We start from the raw sequence: 18851 nt of genomic DNA, 5'->3' as shown, positions 1-18851 counted from the left end.
AGAAACTTCAAAAAGTTCAAAACACAGCTGCTCGGATCATACTTAGAGTACCATGATCAGAGCACACCTCCCCGCTGCTCTGTACCCTACACTGGCTATCCATTTGATGCCGAATCTAACACAAAATTTGTTCTCTGTGCTACATTTCACTGATGGACAATGTTCTTTTGCATACCATGGCCCAGCAACGTGAAATGAATTCCCTACTGAACATAGACACAAAAACACAGTGATCCCATTCAAGAGTGCTCTTGAAACTCACTTATTTTGGCTGCAAGAACAAACTTAAAGACTTAATAATGTTCCCTACCTTAAATATTTACAGCATGTTTTTATGTTTTCTAATTTCATGGTGTTTGTTTTCTGTAGTAATGTCATTATATATGTTTTTTTATGTTATGGTTGTTGTCTAATGTTGTAAAGCTCTTAGAGCTTCTAAAGATTAGACACTATACAAAGTCCTCATTATTATTATTATTAATTGTTATTATTATTATTATTTATTCATCACCTGGGTTCTATGTGCTTGGCATCTGTAATTATAATTAATACAAATGGGCATTGATTTCTGCAGGTAAAAAGTGTACACAGTTATAACTTGCTTTAATGATACTTTTGTAACCTGTACTAGCAAAAAGATTGTCACTTGCACTGAAGTGAATGTGTTTTTGAATAATGATTTTTTTTTTTTTGCGAGATACTGTCAACTAGTAGATCTGGATGTAATTTAGTCTTGGTTATTTTGCACCTAATATCATGTCATGCATGAATTGCAGTTGTCTTCAAGATATTAGTTGATTATTTCCCTCTCATTTGCAAAATCATCTGCTTCTCTTCTGGCCTTCCCATATTCATCAATGATTTTATTTTCTCCAGATCTTCTGGGTGACACTGGGTCATCGATATCTATGCATGAAGCACTATATTGTGTGACTAAAATTTGTTCTTTTGGTTAATTTTTTTTTGAAATTGCCCAGAATACTGGTGAAAAGGAACCCAAGTTAGCTTCCATGTCTCGGCTGTCTTTATGTATTTTAAACAAAAATCAGCATACTTAAAAGAACCTAAAGTCGGCTTCAGAGGTCAGCTTGCATTGCAATAAAATAACTTTATATTGATATTCTTTATAAAAACAGAACAACCGGCTTCAAAGTATCCAAAGTTGGGTTCTGAGGTCGGCTTCCTTAGTAATAAAAATAACCTTTGTCTTTCATGTCCTGTTGGTAAGTTCAAAGAATGAGTTTACTGCTCACTGCCAGTTTTGTTTATTCACTGCCTGGGCTTCTATGTGCTTGACATCTGTAGTTATAATTAATACAAATGGGCATTGATTTCTGCAGGTAAATAATATACACAACAATAACTTGCTTTAATGATACTTTTGTAACCCGTGCTAGTGCAAAGATTGTCATTTGCACTCAAGTGAGTGTGATTTCAAATAAAGATTTTTATTTGCGATATACTGTCATACAGTAGACCTGGATATAATTTAATCTTGGTTATATTGCACCCAACACTGTGTCATGCGTGAATGGCGTCTTAAAGATATCGGTTGTCTATTTCCCTCTTGTTTGTAATTTTGTTGGCTCCAGTTTTCAGTCGGATAACATGTTCAAACCTTTGAACACAACCACTTACAATTGTTTCTCAATGTTCATGTCAATGAACAACGTGTTTGGTATTGGACATAATTGTTACACGATACAATATGGAAGCCTACGCTACCTATGTACAGATTTCGTGAATATATTTTATTCTTTAATGCTCATGTTGAAAAAAGGAATAAATGATAACAACACACAGTAGTTTCTTTCTTTTATTATCAATTAAGTGTTTTATTTATCTATTTTATTGCAGCATGCAGTGGGGGGGAAGCACAAATGCAATACAATGTTTTTTTCCGTTTCTTAATTCTTGGGACTTATGACCAAAGTGAAAAAATGTTTCACCATAAGTTATGGGACAGGAAAAAAAATTATTGTTTTATCATGTCCCACCATAACTGGTAGATAAAGTCCTTGTAGATAGATTAAATCCTTGTATATGGGCTTTTTTTTCAGGAATAAAAAAAAGAATTATTGTCATTAGTATGTGGACTGTTCACAAGATTTTCTGTCAGAGTTAATTTTGATAACATTTTTAAGGTCTGGGATGTTATAGTTTGGCCAATAATTCATCTATCCGTCTATCATCTGTCCATCAGTAAATGGAAGCTTTTATCATGAAGATCTTGGACATGTTCAGTAATGAGTAAGATCTTGGAACAATGACCAATATGAAAGATTTTGTCTATCCCATCAGTATAATATATTGACAGAGGGAATAAACTCTCACAGATTACCTCAAAATTTCATCCATCCATCCTTCAACAATTGATTCTTACGACTCTAAAGACCATATTCTTAATATCTTTTAATCAACTTAGAATATAAGCTTATATGGTCAAGGTCTCGGACAAGTACAGTAATGAGTAAGATCTTGGAATGATGACAGATGCAAAAGATTTTGTATAGACATGGGGAAGAAAATTTCACTGGTTATGTCCAAATCCATCATTCGTCCATCAACAATTGATTAGTACCATTTTGAAGGTCGTATTATGTGTGGCCTCCTCCCTGTCCTATTCAGCATATATGGCTGGTTAAAACTTTAGAGGAATCCCTCTCAACATTCAAGATACTCAAAGGTTTAGTGTTATTAAGTTACATAAAAAATCAAGGTTTTACTAATGATCATGAATTTACAAGTTGCCATGGCTAAGGGGTTTCTGGTTCCATGCTCATCTCCCTTCATGTATAATACCGGTTGGTCAGTTTTTATTCCCCTTCCTCCATTTTGAGTTTCAAAAAGTTGTGACTGTTGCCTTAAGTCTTTTGGGGTTTTAGTGTCATCATTTTTTAAATGTTGCTTTATGTGTTTCTCTATCTGGAATGAAATGGTGGCTCTATAGTCACATTTGCTGAGTTGTCATTATTTATTCCTATACTACTCTGTTTTTGTGAGTGCATGAGTGCATTTCTCTCTCTCTCTCTCTCTCTCTCTGAGTCATTCTGGGGCAGACCTTAGTACAAAGTTTTTTGTTTTTTTTTGTACTTTGATTTTCCTATTCATTTTTTTTCTCACATTTATAGTTTTTGGTTCTTTTTCATATAACGTTTTAGATTTATGTACATTCTTTATATACACATTTCAATCTGTTTCTCCCTCCGAGCTTGACACTGTCAGCTGATAATAATGTTCCATCATTTATTTCTTATTTGTTTTGACACTTATCTTTTCCTTGGTTGGGATTTAGCCTGGGTCTCTTCCCAGTTTGGTTCTGTTGCTGGACTATCTGGTATCTTTGTTTTTACATTTTTCTTGCTAATTTTCTGTTTCCCTGCTGCACCTTTCTTTGGTAATGTTTTTTGTTTGGTAGATTGGTGCAGTATCGGTTTTTGTGCCTCCTGATTCCTTCATTTCTCTTTTTCCTGTTATTTTTCTGCTTCCCACAGTTTTTTCCTTGTTCTCTTTTCTGTCCACTGCACCTTTACTGTGTAATTCCTTTCCTTGGGTAGTTTGTTGCAGCATCAGGAATTATGGTTGTACTTTTTGATTCTTTTTCTTCTGTTCTTAATCCCTCATTTTCTTCTGCTTTGGCATCTTTTTCATCCTGCATTATTGGTTTTGTCATTATATTTCTCTGTTTGACTACTTTATGGAAGATCACTAGTAACACCACAAGTTTTTCCATGCATTGCACAGGCTCTCCCTGTTTCATGTTGGGCATTTTTGTTAGGTGTGTGGCCCAAGTTTTGGAAAATCCTACATTTCTTATGGAAAATGCATGCCATATACAATGTTTTTGCCAAGAATCCATGTAAATAAAAGAAAGTTTTCATGTTCTTCGTCTGGACCATTTCTATTTAATTTGGAAACCCATTTTTTACTTGGTAAACAACATGTCCCCCATCTTGCACGATGCATTTTTATATTGTACTTGTGTTTGAGCCCTTGGACTGTTGCTTCTAATGGTATTTTGAAAGGTAGATTCATTATATGTAATTCTGTGGTCTTTTCCTTGACCTTCTTGATTATTGGTTTTGGCTCTCTGATTAACACTTTTTATTCTGTAATCTCAAGGTTGCCGTATAGCAAAATTAGAGTAGAGTCTTTAGGTCTCAGCATAAAATTTCCAGAAGTGCCTGCTCTTTTTAATGCCAGTGCATGGTCTGTCAGTTGGTGAATTGTTAAAAATATTAATACGTCTTGCATTTTTGGTCTGTGTTTAGGATCATAAGATTATCAAAAGTGTTGACATATGGTTGGTGTGTAACTTCATTTGAATGTGACATACTTCCACCAGGCTTGCTGTCGTTTGCAGGAGCTTTTGGGGGGCATTGCCCCCTACCAGAGCTTTGCCCTAGACTTACAAGGAGGCCTATTCATCCCCTTTGACCTCCAGCATACATTTTTCCTTATCATCTTGGTCTTTGACATGTTTAATTATGAACAAGATCCATGCATAATAATGAGGTAATCTTGCATCTGATTGGCTGAACTTGTCAATGCTCTAGTGACTGTTTAATATCATAATTAGATCTAAGTTGTTTGGTTGGCACAGTTGGAGTACAGTGTTTTGCTTAAGGATGCAGTCTTGTATCATCAAGAAGTTGAATGACTCTGATTACGAGTTAGATTCACACACACACACACACACAAAAGGTATCTGATTGGCTGAGCTTGATTTCACTCTGGAGACAGAATTTAGATTAGTTCTTGTGCAGATTTGGTAAATAAACTAGATTTTGAAACAAATGAGATCTGCCTTTGTTAATGAGGTAACAAGCTGAATGGCTGAGCCTGATACTTTTCTGGAGACTGTATTGCTTATCTACTTTTAGTAAAAGTTGGTAAATAGGTTTATATCATCAAAATGTTGAATGAATGTGATTGTGAGCTACCACTACACATATTAATTATGCCATTACCATTTCATTCTAGTAAATGGGTAAAATTATATAATGGATTGGAGATTTTTTATAGGGCCATGTTCTTACACTACTAAAGAAACCTGCTTAGTGAAATGGTCTTCTGTTGAGTTACATAAGTTAGGTGGGCACAAGCAAGCCCACTTGGGTCTCTTGTTTGATTAAAGGATTTGAAAATGTTATGGTAGGGTTAACTACAAGACTATAAGTCAAATGTTTCACAAACCAGAGTCATGGCTTTGGAATGTATTTTAAATCCAGTCCACTAAATGGAAAATAAGCATTAAACAATATTTTAAATCATGGATCCCATCTGTAAACTTATTTATATGTTCCAGGATGGTGCAGCTACCAACGCAGATGATAGAATTCTTGTTGTTGGAGCAACTAACAGGTATTTCATCTGTAAATCTAGCCTGCATATAATTTGTGTTTATTAAGTATGTTCCTTGATTATATTAACAAACTCCACTACCTCTCAAATCCAGCCCTCCTGCAGAAAGTTTTTTGTCTTTCTCATCAGTATAATATTTAGACAAAGGGAATCTTTCACAGAATACCATGCATTTCCATACTTGATGTTTATCAGTTTTTAACCTTTTGTTGTGGTACAAGTAACATCGCACCACATCACCTATTGATATCCATCAAGATTATCTTTAATCCTACCCACCCCACCAATCAAAAAGTGTGATACAGTGTTGTTTCTTTAGGATTCTGCACAAAATGGATAATTAGAATTTCTTTGCAGTGTTTGAGAGGGAGCATGGTCCAAAGTACACCACTCCCTCGATAACTCGTGCCCGGATAACTTGCGATCCCGCTTATAACGCGGTGTCCAGCATGGCTCCTGATTTTTTCCAAAGAAAACATATTTTAAATATCTTTAAAATATGCTGAACGTGAAAAAACTATGATAAGAATTGGTAAATTAAACCTTGATACATCACATGTTTTATCATTGAAAATGGTGATTAATGCCTGTAAAGATAGAATCCATATTGTGAAATTTGCAAGTTCTAAATAAGATATAATAATAATAATAATAATGAGGACTTTGTATAGCACCTAATCTATAGAAGCTCTAAGCACTTTACAACATTAGACAACACCTACAAGATAAAAAACATATAATGATATGATTACAAAAACAAACACCATGAAATTAGAAAACATTAAAAAAAACATGCTGAGATTATTTAAGGTAGGAAACATTATTAGGTCTTTAAGTTTGTTCTTGCAGTCGAAATAAGTGAGTTTTGAGAGCCCTCTTGAACGTGATCACTGTGTCTTTGTGCCTAAGTTCAGTGGGCAAATTCATTCCATGTTGCTGGGCCCTGGTATGCAAAAGAACGCTGTCCATATGACTTTGTTTTCATAGTGGGAATAATGAGTATACAATTTTCAGAAGAGGAGCTTAAGTATCTTGCTGGTGTGTACACATGGTTGAGGTTGGATAGGTATGTTGGACTAGAGTCCGACAGTGAAACGTAGCACAGAGAACAAATTTTGTGTTTGATTCTGGATCGAATGGATAGCCAGTGTAGGGTACTGAGCAGCGGGGAGGTGTGCTCTGATCGTGGTACTCTAAGTATGATCCGAGCAGCTGTGTTTTGAACTTTTTGAAGCTTCTGGAGTAGATATTGAGATGAACCAGACAGAATTGAGTTACAATAGTCCAGTCTTGAAAGTACTAATGAACATACAAGTGTTTTAGTGGCATCAGCTGAAAGATATTTGCGAATTGAGCTGATGTGTCTCAGCTCAAGATATGCAGCCTTGCATATGTTCATGACATGTTGGTGCAGTGTGAGAGTACTGTCCAGAGTAACACCTAGGTTTTGTACTGATTGTGTGAATTTAATGTTGGTGTTGCTGATATTTATTGTTTGAGGTAAAGGATGTGAATGAGAAAGTCTTTGTGTTGTGATCAGAATGGCCTCAGTTTTATCATCATTCATCTGCAGCTTGTTACATGTCATCCATGATATCACGTCAGAAATGCACCTCTCTACATCTTGGATGGTAGCATCAACTTCCGTTGGGTGGCTAGATTTGTATATTTGGGTGTCATCAGCGTACAATTGGTGAGACACTGGATGATGATCTATGACACTTGAGAGTGACTGAGTGTACAGAATGAAGAGAACAGGTCCAAGAACAGACCCCTGTGGAACACCACAATATAGATCGACTGGGCTGGAGTGTATTCCATTTGCAGATATAATTTGTGTCCTGTGGACCAAGTAGGACTTGAACCACAGTAAGGCTGTATCATGAATGCCAAATACATGCTGGAGACGTTGAAGTAATATATCATGGTCTGTTGTGTCAAATGCTGCAGACAAATCAAGGAGGGTGAGGACTGTAATCTTTCCGCTATCCAACGCAGAGAGAATGTCATTAACTACTTTTAGAAGAGTAGTTTCAGTACTGTGGCAAGGCGATATGCAAATTGTACATTGCTAAAAAGACTATTTGAATTTAGATGAGATTCAAGCTGGGATAGAACAACCTTTTCTAAGATTTTTGATATGAATGGGAGATTAGAAACTGGGCGGTAGTTCTTTAAATCGTTATGGTCTAATGTTGGTTTCTTCAGCAGAGGCTTTTCAATGGCAGTTTGAAAAATGATGGGAATTCCCCGGATGAGAGAGAGGTATTAATAACATCAGTTAGTGAAGGCAATACTGGATCTATGCACTCAAGCAACAGTGATGTTGGAATTGGATCAAGTTCACATGACTTTGGTGCACTCTTCATCAGGATTGTACGTAAGAAATCCATAGAGACAGGTTCAAATGCTGCTAATGGTTGCCACTTAAATTCTGTATCCCATCTGTATGGTGATGACAAGTCAATTGAAATTGTGGTGTCAAGCTTATCTCTAATGGTTTGTACTTTGTCACAGAAGAAATTTGCAAACATGTCCGGAAGGTTGGCTGGAGAGAAGGTAGTTGGAAGTGGTGTAGATTTCATATATTATGTAAGTTTTTTTAATGATAAATAGTTGTCTATACACTGTAAATAAACAGTCTGGTGAAATAGCGATCAATGAAAACTTCTGGTAAATACTAACAGGTAACAACAGAGAATGAAATAAACACCAGATAAATGTCTTGCTATTTGAAAGTCAGGTTCTAATCCTTTAATTCCGTTTCAGTGTAAACATTAAAATTGCAACATATTCTGTTCTATGAAAACATGAAAAGAGTCAATCAACTGTCACATCGAAACCCAGGAGCATTTCTGTGAGAACCTAATTACATGCCGGCTTTGTTTTGATCAACAACTTGGGAAAGTGTTTGTTGCATTAAAAAATCAATTAAAAGAGACCTGTGTTGTTTTGTCACTTTGAATATGTCTTTTGTATCAAATCAAGCAAGGGAGGTCCAAAGAAAAAATGTAAAGGCATGCAAATCTGAGCATAAGTTTTTGTGGTCACTACTGTTATCAAAATTCATTTTATTTGACCAATCAAAAATATTTTCACATTTTTATATGGTGGCTGGAGACACAAAATGTTGACTCTGTAAAGATCATACAGTTGAGAAATCTGTGGGATTTTTCTTGGTGTAAGAGAAATCAAGGAGTAACACACACAAAAATTAACTAATGTTTTTCAAATTGGGAAGTTGCCACCATTTCAGCTAATTCTGCGCACCGGGTAATTCTGCACAACAAAACGTCATTTCTGTAAACACTGAATCACGTGGTTTTTTTTGTTCAAAAATCCATTTTGTATCAAGAAAGAACGATCATACTTTAATTAAAGAAAGTGATATTCATAAAGTGTACAAAAATATCCTGATTTTGACTCGAAATGCATATGAAAATGTGATTTCGAAATGTCAACATGAAGACCCACTCCATGACCTTCTTGAACCGGTAACCCAGAAAATCCAATTTACTATGTATCTTTTAGAATCATGCAAACAAATACATTATATAAAAGAGGGAAATGTTTACCTTAAAACAATACTGCATTTTAATCCAAGTTTCCAATTTTGCAAGAAGTTGTCCCACACATACAAAATCATCTGCTACCCATGTGTCATCTTGCTGTTAGAACATAAATTCTCAAGAAATTCCCCGGCGTATAGTCTGTTTCTAAATTCTTTAGTAATTTTTTCACCATCAATAAGACGTAAACACATTACATCCTATTCATTGTTGTTTCTCTTCCACATAATAGCTTATTTTTTATAAAACGTTGAACTTTACTAACTTTTCTACAAGATCGGTTTAGTTTGCTTAATATCTCTTGCCATTTATTGGCATTTTTACCTTGAATTTTGTAAAACTAGCTATAAACCTAACTTAATTACTCGACTGAACTGCTGACAGAAACAGTCCAAAGTAATGTATTTCATTTCTATAGCCTGATGGATAAACATTACATCTTTTCAATGCTGTGCGCAGAATAGGCCGACATATCGCGAGTCAGGAAAACACTGGGATGGTATCCCCTGTGTCCAAAATTAATGTTATTTTGAACAGAATATTCTGGTAACAATTGCCTCTTTTCAAATGGTAAGCATTGCTGTATTTTATTTTCGTCAATCAGTTGAATTCGGTGTGTTTTGCTTCAATATTGTAGACAGAAACCTTAAGTGCGCAGAAATGCCCGACAGCATTGTATATTTGTCAAGCGTGTCACAAAAGGAAGGTAATATTGTGTTCAAATTTACGTTGTTTTAAATTTCTAGACCCATGGATCCATGGTCATCCCTAGTGTTGCTTGTGTCAAAGATTTTTTTCATTTTACTTCTACCACAATCAAATCTATCTCTCTATCTATTGTTCGTTCGATCGACAGTGTTTCTAATAAAGAGTGTCGATCTTTTGTATTAAAAAACCCGTCTAATTTGGATCAAACAATAAAACTAGAATGTATCCAATTCAACACACAAATTAGTGACATAGTACACAATGTGTGAAGTTGTACACGTGTTAAGCAAATGGAAACCATGTGGAATAATGTTTTTGATGATCTCCTCAATATACTGTAATTTATCCTGAAATTAATGTTGCTCTATGAGGAAAAAATAAAGTACACCATTATAAAGAGATTTATTCACAGTTAATCTCAGCATGATTATAAATTGAGTATTCAACACTATAAGCTGTCAACCCACTGCCCCCCCCCATTTCCCTTTACGTGGATCCCTTTATTAGTTTAGGCTTTTTTATAGGTCCCTCGATAACTCGAGCCTCACTTATAGTGCGGTCAGTGCTTTTGGACCCCGATGTGTGCGAGTTGTCGAGGGAGAGGTGTATTGTGAAAACAATTTGAAAGGCATACAGAGAAAATAAAAGTCCATGGATTGTAACATTCTGAGTCTCCATCCAAAAATATCAACTAATGCTAGTGTTGTGGGAATGCTATGATGGCTGTCTCTCTCCGCACCCCAAATTTTTAAAGCTCTGCCATAGACTAGCACATCTGACTAGGTAGGGATGGAGAATCCGGTTGTGGCAGAGGGATCCATGGACATCCATAGTGTTGCTTGTGTCAAAGATTAGGACACTTGAACTCAAGACAACTTTGCATTTCATATCTTTGGGGAAGTTTCTGTTCATCTTTTTGTCATGTCTGTTTAATACAAAAGTCCAAAAGTATGGAATGTTTTGCATGAATTCCAACAGTCTCAAATGTCCTTGTGTACCACATTGATATTATCCAGAATGTTGTTGAATGAGTTCTCAATAATCCCAAAGTAGTGTTTTAGTATTAAAAATAGTAAATGAGCACTTTGTAATTCCAATGAATAATTTAGATAAATAATTCTTCTTAAATTATATCTGAACACAACTATAAACTCTGACCATATATTCTCAAAGACTGATATTAAACACAAATTAATAATTGTTTACCATATCCTTTGTTTACATATGTTGCAATAGAATGTTCTGGAAAATCCAGTCACCTTATTGGAAAATTAAACCAAACCATAAACAAATTTGCTTCAAGAACCTTCTAAGGTCATAAACAACTTTAGGCCTTGAACTCAAATTTTAGTAGATGTCTTGGTTAAAAATTGGGTAGGCAAAACCTCAATTTTTACAACTCTCAGTCATGGACATTGTTAAAATCAGGTACATCATATAAATGAAAGATAAATAACAAAATTTATATATACCATGACTTGACAAAATTTCCCTTCCTATGTCCACAAGTGTTTCTGTGTGAAACCAAATAAGTATCACCATGTTTTGAACACTTATTTGTGCAAGTATCTTCTGTGTTGTTAAACTCAATTAAAAACAGACCTGCTTTATATTATCAAGTTACTTATGTCTTTTCTATGAAATTAAATAAAAGGGGAAGCAGATTTTTTTAATATAAAAAGGCATATAAATCCTACCTCGTCTAGTGGTAATGTCAGGTCAACTCAGTTAAATTGATCAGTTGAACACTATAACTATTATCATGTAAATAATATTAAACTATCTTAAATTAGAATACTTGGTCCTAATGCAATCAAAGATGGCAAGGCAACCAAGCAAATTGAGTACTTTGTGAATAAAAAACTTTGTTTCACAGATATGGTTAATTATGGTGAAGCTGGTTTCATAGTTTTTAGTGAACTCAAAATTCCAGAAATGGCACTCAGATTTCTTCTGCAAATCCATTATCTGATCATATTACATGGGGAAAACTTTCTTTGCTACCCCTGCATCCAGCCCTTGTGGAAGGATGAGGAGAAAAACATCTATGTATTATATCAACATTGGGAAGTGGCTCTTACAGGTTAACTCCCCTTTCTACTCTCATGGTGGCTCCTGGTATATGTATATGGTTTAAACTAGTTTTTCACTTTCCCTCCACATGCCAGGATATCTTTCAAACAATCCAGTTAAATTTTCAAAATTACAGTGGAACCCTGCTATAATGCGATAATTGGGGTCCACAAAATTGGATTGCGTTAATATCGGGGTCAAGTTCATGCAGGGTTTTACAGTATTTACTTTTTTGAGAGAACAACTCATTGGCACATATACATGTATTCATGTCTATGGTATATGATGAATAGGGTATCAACACCATTTACTATTGTGCCATCGTGGCATTCATTTCATCTATAATGCATGTAATTCCATTGAAAAATTGCACACAGATTTACAATATTCAATATTTTTTCCCCTGATCATTGTATCTGAATTCAACGTCTAATGTATAGCATGAACAGAGTATCAACACTGTTTACTTGCTGTTTGATATCGTACCATTGGGGCTTGAAATTAATCCATAAAATATGTAATTTCATTGCAAAAATTGCATACATATTTAAACTATTCAATAATTTTGTCACACATCATTATGTGTCTGAATTCAATGGAAAAAATTAACAGCAAAATTATGTTAAGAAAGACAAAGCACGTGTACGGTTCATTACATTCCAGGGTCTATGAACGGTGTCTGTACAAATTTCATACTGCTAAAAAAATTTCGTATGCATTTTCGTGTTCATTTATCCATTGCAAATTTCCAGTAATTATTGTTTGTACACCTATTTGTTTGAACAACTACAACAAGAATAATTACAAATAAACACATGCTTTCAGCGTGCATATAAGTTTTACTTCAGATTTTGTGACTATCGAAAAAAACGTTTGAAAACTGCTATACTGATCATGGCGCAAAGTGCAGAGAATGATTTGCATTTGTGAACTTGCTTTTCCATAATGGTAAAATATTTTTATAAAAAATAGGAAATTAATAATGAGTTCATAAACAAACACCATACCCATTTAAAACCCGAGAAGTGCAGTAGGCCTGCAATGGTCACGAGTCACTTTTTAAAAAAATGTAAAGCTGAACACATGTACAAGTTCATACCCTTTTAATTTCCAGCTAATAAAGTGGATATTATTTACTGGTCAACTGATTGCGTCTAATAACACCGCCAAGCCCAGCGAACATGTTGGTGGCTTTCATTTTTTGATGTTTATTAAATTGTGAGAATCTTTTATCAACCACTACATTGTCTGCTGCTTGTTTGTGTATGCACATAAAGACACACATGTTGGCTATTGTTTGAGCATTGATGGTATAAAGAATTAATTGAAGACAATCACAAAGACGACTTACTGGCTTTACTCATGGATCAGTAACAAGTAACATTTCTGATAATGTTTATTTTGGCATAACACTTCAAGAACCTGGTGAAATTGTTAAATTTCAGAAGCCAAGCCACGGTCATATTATATTCGAATTCATACTCGAACTTTTCCCCAAAATGATATTTTTTTGTTGTTGCACAAAGTGCAGAGAACGAATTGCATTTGTGAACTTGTGTTGCCATAACGATGAAATATTTTTATAAAAAAATAGGAAATTAATAACGAGTTCATAAGTAAACCCCATACACATGTAAAACCTGAGAACTAAGTGCAGTAGGCCTTCAATGGTCACGAGTCACTTTTATAATAAAATTTATTTTAAAGCTGAACACATGTACAATTTCATATCATTTCAGTTTCCAGCTAATAAAGCGGACATTATTTACTGGTAACATGTCCGATAATGTTTATTTTGGCATAACACTTCAAGAACCTGGTGATAATGTTAAATTTTAGAAGCTACGCCACGATCGTATTATATTAAAATTCATATGCGAACTCTTCCCCAAAATGATAATAAACATTTTACACACTATTTCTCGTAATTAAAAAAAATATTTTTTCCCAGTATGAGAAATATACACATACGTGTATTTAAAATTTCAGGAACCATGCCACGATCATATTAAATTCAAATTCATACGTGATCTCTTCCCCATAATTATAATAAATTTGTTATTCACTATTTCATGTACTTTGAACAAAAAATATTTTTTCATCTGCGAATGAATATACAAAATTTCGGGAGCCACGTCATGACCACGTTATATCCGAATTCATGTTATAGTGGGGCGCGTTATAGTGGGGTTGCACTGTATATATATATATATATATATATTATTGTCCACTTTATTTGTTATAGGTACAGTAACTAAAAATGTTTTATATGGTACATACAGCATTTTTGTAAAATCTGGTAACTTTATTAATACTTTTATTATCACAGTGCTCATTTTCTTTGTATTTGATTTTGCATGGCAACTTATTTTTACCAGCGGAATTTCCTGGTCGCTGTCTTTAGACCTTTAGACATTTACTCTAATTATAAATCATTCATATAATGTGGTTGGCATCTATTTCATTACATATATATTTCCTATCATTATAGAAATGACAAAACAATTGCAACAACAGATTGAAAGTGCTCTGTACCAATTGCTTTTCATCACACATTTGTTAAGTATGGACAGAGAATACAGGCTCTAATGTACTTAGTACACAGCTCAAGAGCTGCAAAAAAAGAGCAGTATCTATTCTCAGCATGAGGTACTGGCCCTATGTCCCACTTTCGTATCTCTCAAATCTCATGGGGGATGCTGAGATGCCCCCTCCACCACCATGTAGATTCAGAAGACACTGCCAGATCATAATGCAGTTGGAATGACAGACAATTCCAACCAAGAGTTGAAATTGCATATGCTCTTTCAAATAAATAGGCTATGTCAGTCATGACAAAAGAACTGGAATTTTTTCAGGATCCCATTGCCCACAAGGCATGAAAATCTTAAGTCAAACATCAACCATCCTGTGGAGCCTGATGGTGCCGAGTAGTATCTACCTCTGCCTGTAAGGTGTGACTATTCAATATTTGTAGGTTACTGCATTTGTATGGGAAAATATGAACAAGTTTTTTGGATGGAATACTGCATGACCTTGGGAGTGCAGTATATCCTTCCGACAAAACGAGTTCATATTTTCCCATACAAATGCAGTAACCTTTTTATTATATGCTCATTTTTTAATTCTACCTAAGGTTTTTATTATATAAACAAAATACACTGCAAGAAACAACGTAAATGAATGTATGCCGCATTCCAAACTAAATACACAAGTGCATATTCATCATCACACAAATCAATATTACTGCGCACATAACTCTGCCCAGATAAATTTGAACTTAATCGCACGCTCGACATAACTTTCGAAAGAAAATGGCATGTCTAGTTAAAATTGAAATTTGGAGTCATATTGTGAATGAATGTGCATTGCAACAACTTTTCCATTTGATCTGGAATTAATAGATTTTGGTATTTTTCTCGATTCTCGGAAATATCATGATTATGGACTGGATTTGTATTGGCGATTCCACTTGAAATACATGAGATTGAAGAAGCTAGGGAGAAGCGTGTTGACATATGCAGATGTGTTTCTGTTTCTGTCATTAAATGTTTGAAATCATAATGTGGAAAGAATATGAAGTCTTTCAATTGCATTTATCAAAAAGACGCTATGGAATTTAATGCTTTTTTCATTTTGAGTGCAGTAAGAAGGATGCAATTGCACTTATCATGAAAATTACAGCACAATTTTGAAATGAGTAATCCAGATTGAAAACCTATGACATGGCTCATGTAATTCGGATTTGCAGAATTAAGAAAATACATTTTGAGGAAATTCAGGATATATTTTATTTTGCCATTCTTATCACCAGCTAAAGAAGAGAGTATGTGACTTGTCACTTGTATGTTATTTGTAAGGACCATATTTTGCATCTGTTATATACTGTAGCTAGCCTAAATCCGTAACATTGTATCAACGCGGAATGTGCCAAAGCATCTGGTATGTGGCAGTCCACGAAACATCTGTTTTAGTTCATTCAGAAACAAATTTAAACAACCACAGTGGAAAGAGCCTCTTACGCGAGTGTACATGATTTGTGTACAAATCAAAAGTGCTGGCATCTGCATCCATTTGTTTGTTTACAATAGAAAGTAGTTCCTTTATGCACATGAATGCTATATGTGTATTGTCTTGCAGATTCATTATTGGGTAATACTGCATGATTCTGACAATGTAAAGTTAACGGGGAAAAAAATGAGCATATAATAATCCATTCTCCATCCATGATTGACAATGTTCTTGTGCACCTTCCCATTTGGCTCTTGCCTTCTTTTCAGGGATCAGATTTATGAGGTCAGGAAGCAGGTGGCACAAAAGTTGATACTACATCTGCCAGTGCAAGCTCCATTATCTGGACATTCTACTCAGGGATTGTTCCTAAGAAGGGAAAATCACAAGCAGGGATACAGTAAAGGTAGTTCCCAAAGATGACAGAATAACCATTGCCCACCTGTGGGCACCAGACTACTTCTTTTTCATCAGGCTTGGATCTTTCAGCAGAATGATTGGGTGATCCAAGTTGTGTTGGAGGGCCTCAGAATATTGTTTATCAGGCTTCCTCCATTTTTGACATCCCTCTTTATGATGGAAACCTCAAGTGATCCCAAGAAGGTGGACATACTGTGGAAGGGGATAAAGCTTTTACTTATAAAGTGTGTGGTGGAAGTTGTATGAAAGTCATACACTCAAGGCTTCCACTCCAGACTGTTTCTGATCAAGAATAGGTTCTTTACATCCACCTCCTGGAAATGAAACCTATCCTCAATGCATCCAACAACTGGGTAGAATACTTGCGCAGTCATACAGTCCTAATACTGTCAGAAGGGTAGTGGTCAGGTACCTTCTGAAACAGGGAGGGACAAAATCACATGACCATTTGTGTCAGTCATGGTATTGGAATACCTTCTCTGGTGGGCCTCATATCAGTTATATGTTCAGATCCACAACTTACCAGGATGGCTTAGTGTTTTAGCCAACTAATTGTCAAGCAGAGGACGACCATTGCACACAGTGCTCTCTACATCCTTCTGCACTGAATTGAGTTTGTACCCTATGTAGCCATATTATGATAGATCTTTTTGCAACAGGTTGGATCAACAAATTGCCCACCTTCATCTTCCCTTTTTCAGATTTGGAAGCAAGGGTTGTTGATGCTTTTATCAGTCTTCTGGGCAAATATGGGTCTACACCTTCCCTCCATCAGTCCTGATACCAAAAGTATTCCAGAAAGTGAGGGACGCAAATTGCCAGATAGTTCTTATCACCCCTCTGTGATGGGACTAATCTTGGATCAATGAACTGGCAACAGATGTACCTCGGAAAGTCATGATGACCCCACACCCTGCTCAGACATCCCAGATCGCCACTGTTCCATCCATGTCCACAAAAACTCCTTCATGCCTGGCTCTTGTAGGGGATGCCTTGCACAAAAAAGGAGTTTGCATCTTCAGTTGTGAGAGGATCATCAACAGCTAGAAGGCCCGTTACTCTAAAGGAAATGGAGGGATTGGTGTCTCATTAATGATATCACAACACCCTCTGCCTCCATTTCATAGCTGGCCAACTTATTTCTCTTTAAAGCCAACAAGTTAGCTGTCATCATTATAAAGGGACACTAGTCCATAATCTTGGACATGTTCTAACATCATAGACAAGGCAATATTGAACACAGAAAGGACCTTTCTGACTTGTCCATTTTTTATTTATCTAGACCGTCCTTACTCAAGTTATTCCCATAATGGAATTTCTTCTGGGTGTTGACATGACAGTTTGATCCTTTGTCATCCATATCCATCTATCATCTATCATATAAGACTTGATTTCTGATAGTGCTTTTCTCAGCATGCAGAGTCAGTGAGCTATATGCCTCTGTGAACCCAAACTTTATGCAATTCTATCCCAATGGATCAATTGTCCTGATGACACAACCTGGTTTATTTGCCAGAAACAGGTTGCCATCACTAGGCAGCCAACAAGTAACTATTTGCCCCTTTATCGAGAGAGTTGAAATGCCCAGATCCTGTACGCACTCCCAAGCAACTGGAGAATGTCTGTGTCTGGAAAGCAAGAGATAACACCACAAGCTCTAGCTGCCTGGTTAAAGAGATTTATAACATCATTGTACACTAGCCTCACTCAGGAACAGGTACTTCTTGTGAAATATGTGCAGTTGCAGCAAGCCTGGTATTTGAGCATAATATTTTCATTTGAGATGTAGTGGAGTCATTTGGATGGCATACCCAGACCACTTACCCAGCTTTTATCTGTGGGACATGGCCTTGCAGAGGAGAGACCTGACCCTCATTGGGCCAGTGGTAGCTGCACAGACAGCTACCACTTGCTACATATGACAGAACAACCTTGTAACCAGTCAGTATTGGCCACTTTTGCTGGATTCACCTGGGAAAAAATTGAAAGGTGAGACTAATTAAGTGCATAATTCCATAGCGATTGCATATATATAACTAAGGTCTCCTGTTATACTAAACTAACATTTGAAGAATTTTATATTTTAGTAAACTGTGCATGCACCTAATGGGTGACACAGGTAGAGGTAGGATGCTCAGTATTTCCTCCTCGTCTTACCTATTCTTCTAATGTAAAAATGTGATCAGTTAATGAATTTGCAGGAGAAAGCAAATTTTGTAGTAAAATATATTTCTTGTGCAATATTTATCTGATCACATTACAAATAATCCCTCCCACTTTTTGCTGCAATGTGAGCATCCTTTAAAGTCTCACAGAAGTAAAAAATCTGGTTTAACCAGGATATACCTGGAGCCACATAGCTGTTAGAAAGAAAAGTTAACCTGTAAGAGTTGCTTCCTTTTGTTTCTATGATTGATTATATATATATATATATATATATACAAGACATTTTCTCATGTCTGTTTTTTTTAGAGGCCCCGAGTGGCCAAGTGGTTTAACGTGCTCTCCATTACGGATCACTGCCATCTCACCTTTGTCTGCATGGGTTCAAGTCTCAGATTCGGCCAATATTGGTATGTGAGAAAGCTTGCCAGTAGCTTCTCATAGGTCGGTAGTTTTTTTCTGGGTTTTTTCCTGGGTTCATCCTCCACTATTAATACTGGCTGCCATGTATAGCCTATCGTGTGCTGAAAAATGGCATTAAAC

At 35.7% G+C, this 18851-nt stretch overlaps 1 protein-coding gene across 6 annotated transcripts in view; it reads left to right on the top strand.

The window, feature by feature from the left end:
• Nucleotides 1-18851, top strand: part of LOC149803266 (fidgetin-like protein 1) — a 109207-nt gene that overhangs the window by 71040 nt on the left and 19316 nt on the right. For 5 of the 6 annotated variants that reach the window (XR_016420168.1, XM_089952922.1, XM_089952923.1 and 2 more), the window contains one exon: nucleotides 5309-5364. The exons of the other annotated variant lie outside the window; for it this stretch is intronic. Coding sequence is in view for 4 of the 5 variants with exons in the window: in XM_089952922.1 (XP_089809048.1) it covers nucleotides 5309-5364 (56 nt within the window). In the remaining variant the exon portion in view is untranslated. The remainder of the gene's footprint in view (nucleotides 1-5308; nucleotides 5365-18851) is intronic. 6 annotated transcript variants of the gene reach the window in all.

Source organism: Sinohyriopsis cumingii, chromosome 3, assembly GCF_028554795.1.
Source record: "Sinohyriopsis cumingii isolate HCF-2022 chromosome 3, ASM2855479v2, whole genome shotgun sequence".
Taxonomy (NCBI): Eukaryota; Metazoa; Mollusca; class Bivalvia; order Unionida; family Unionidae; genus Sinohyriopsis; species Sinohyriopsis cumingii.
This window is presented reverse-complemented; position numbering and strand designations above follow the sequence as displayed.